General features: G+C 41.6%; 1 protein-coding gene across 1 annotated transcript in view; it reads right to left on the bottom strand.

Annotated features, from left to right (window-relative positions):
* Nucleotides 1–2,581, bottom strand: part of TCTEX1D2 (Tctex1 domain containing 2) — a 21,462-nt gene that overhangs the window by 12,698 nt on the left and 6,183 nt on the right. The window contains exons 2-3 of the mRNA XM_023757296.1: nucleotides 1,531–1,541; nucleotides 1,243–1,312 (exon numbers count right to left, since the gene is read on the bottom strand). Coding sequence (XP_023613064.1) covers nucleotides 1,243–1,312; nucleotides 1,531–1,541 — 81 coding nt within the window. The remainder of the gene's footprint in view (nucleotides 1–1,242; nucleotides 1,313–1,530; nucleotides 1,542–2,581) is intronic.

The raw sequence follows: 2,581 nt of genomic DNA, 5'->3' as shown, positions 1-2,581 counted from the left end.
TTTTTTTTTTATGGGGTATTATTCTAGGCAACTGTTTCAAAAGGAAACACAGAAGATTACACCTTTGCTTGGGAAAAGACCAAGAAAATAACTTTTTTGTAACACCCCTCAACAAAAATAACAGTTTGAGGTCATGAGAATGAATGATGCTCTATTGAGGAAAGCATATAAAAAGAGAGGAAGAATAATGAACCGAGCCTTAAAGAAAACATCATAGTTGGGGATAGAGGGAATAAAGAGGCACCCAGTGAAGAAAAGAGATTATTCTGTTTAGAGAAACAGGAGAGAAACAAGTTAGACACGTGACATCAAGGGCAATATAAACCAGAGTGTATTTTCAGAAACAGAAGGCCCAGACACACACACGAGCTATGAGAGAGCTTTTATATTTGCTAATATGGAGGTCTCAGACAATTTTAAAGAAATATATTTTGGATAATGGTAGGAGCACAAATTGTATATATAGATATATGTGTGGATATATATATATATATATATATATATATATATATATATATATATATATATATATATATATATATATATATATATATAGTCTCATACTTTCTTTGAGAACATTTATATATATAAAAGCTAAGTGACAGGACCACCAGAACGACCGAAATGACGGTCACTATGACATGCACTGAGGCTGCCAACCGGCCCAATGGGGGTGGGCCAACCTCCCACAGACCTTCCCCCCAACCAGCCGGCCCTGATCGGCCCCGATTGGGGTGGGCTGGCCAGACCCCACCCATGCACAAATTCGTGCACCGGGCCTCTGGTATATACATAAACCCTAAAACACTTATCAGCCTACAGATACTATGAAAAGTGAATTACCCAATGAAGCTCACCCAAACTGTCAACCTCACTGTTCAGAACCAGGATCTCTTGGGTTCACAGCTGCATTTTGTTATACTGTCCTTTACTCTCACTTGCAAAACAATCATACTGAATTGTGAAGAGGATGAATACCTCATAAGAAACATAAGAATGAAATCAAGAAGGAAAAACAATGCCCTAGCTGGTTTGGCTCAGTGGATAGAGCGTCGGCCTGTGGACATAAGAGTCCCAGGTTCAATTCCAGTCAAGGGCACATGCCAGGGCTGCAGGCTCAGCCCAACGTGCAGGAGGCAGCCAATCAATGATTCCCTCTCATCATTGATGTTTCTATCTCTCTCTTCCTCTCTGAAATAAATAAAAATATTTGTAAAAAATAAGGAAAAACCAATTACTCACAATACTCCTTCACCTCTTTGTTCTCCAATAACTACTTGCACCACCATTTTATATCGGTCAAATCCCATTGCTAGAAAGAAAGAAAAAAACAAGAATGTTATCTATAAACAAATATATAGTAAAATTACTTAATGAAGGCAAATTTGCCTGGAAAAGAACATAAGCATTCAGTCTACAAGCACTTAGTGAGTATGACGATAAGTTTGGGAGTCAGAGATACCTGAGGACAAATCCTAACTATAAGCTTAGTATGTAACTTTATACAAGCAAAATCCTGAAAATTCTCACTAATAACAAATCTGGAGAGAAGAAAACTGAATGGATATGTTTATCTTCCCTGGTTTCTGACCAGGGAATAGTGGAAACAGTAACAACAACAAAATGTGATATGGGCAAAGTTGAAACAGAGCTAACTCTCTTTAATGAAAGTAAAAGCTTCAGGATTATATAGTAAACTAAAGGCCCAGTGCACGAAATTCATTCACTCGAGGGGGGGGGGGTGTCCCCTCAGCCTGGCCTGCACCCTCTCGCAATCCAGGAGCCCTCGGGGGATGTCTGACTGACGGCTTAGGCGGGGAGTGGGCCTAAGCCAGCCATGGGCAAACTACGGCCCGCGGGCCGAATCCGGCCCGTTTGAAATGAATAAAACTAAAAAAAAAAAAAGACTGTACCCTTTTATGTAATGATGTTTACTTTGAATTTATATTAGTTCACACAAACACTCCATCCATGCTTTTGTTCCGGCCCTCCGGTCCAGTTTAAGAACCCATTGTGGCCCTCGAGTCAAAAAGTTTGCCCACCCCTGGCCTAAGCCATCAGTCGGACATCCTTAGCACTGCTGTAGAGGCAGGAGAGGCTCCTGCCATCACTGCTGCTGTGAGCCCGGCTTCTGGCTGAGTGGTGCTCCCACTGTGGAAGCACACTGACCACCAGGGGAAGCTCCTGTGTTGAGCATCTGCCCCCTGGTGGTCAGTATGTATCATAATGACTGGTCGTTCTGCTGTTCAGATTTGCATGTTAACTTTTTATTATATAGAACTAAGCAAACAACCTGGACACAACAGGTACTCTTCCATGTGGGACATGAACCCTAATTAAGGATACTTAACAAAATCTTGGAAGAAGATAGGGCCCAAGCTATTTTTTAAAAAACATTGCACATAGGCCCTGGTCAGGTGGCTCAATTGGTTGGAGCATGGTCCCATGTACCAAAAAGTTGCAGGTTCAATTCTAGGTCGGGGAGTGTACAGGAGGCAACCCATCAGTGTTTCTCTCTCACATTGATGTTTCTTTCTCTCCAACCAATTGAGCCACCAGACCGGGCAAATGAGCATGTATT

Source organism: Myotis lucifugus, unplaced genomic scaffold, assembly GCF_000147115.1.
Source record: "Myotis lucifugus unplaced genomic scaffold, Myoluc2.0 scaffold_105, whole genome shotgun sequence".
In the NCBI taxonomy this organism is placed as follows: Eukaryota; Metazoa; Chordata; class Mammalia; order Chiroptera; family Vespertilionidae; genus Myotis; species Myotis lucifugus.
Note: the sequence above shows the minus strand (reverse complement) of the source record. Positions and strands in the feature narration are given on the sequence as shown.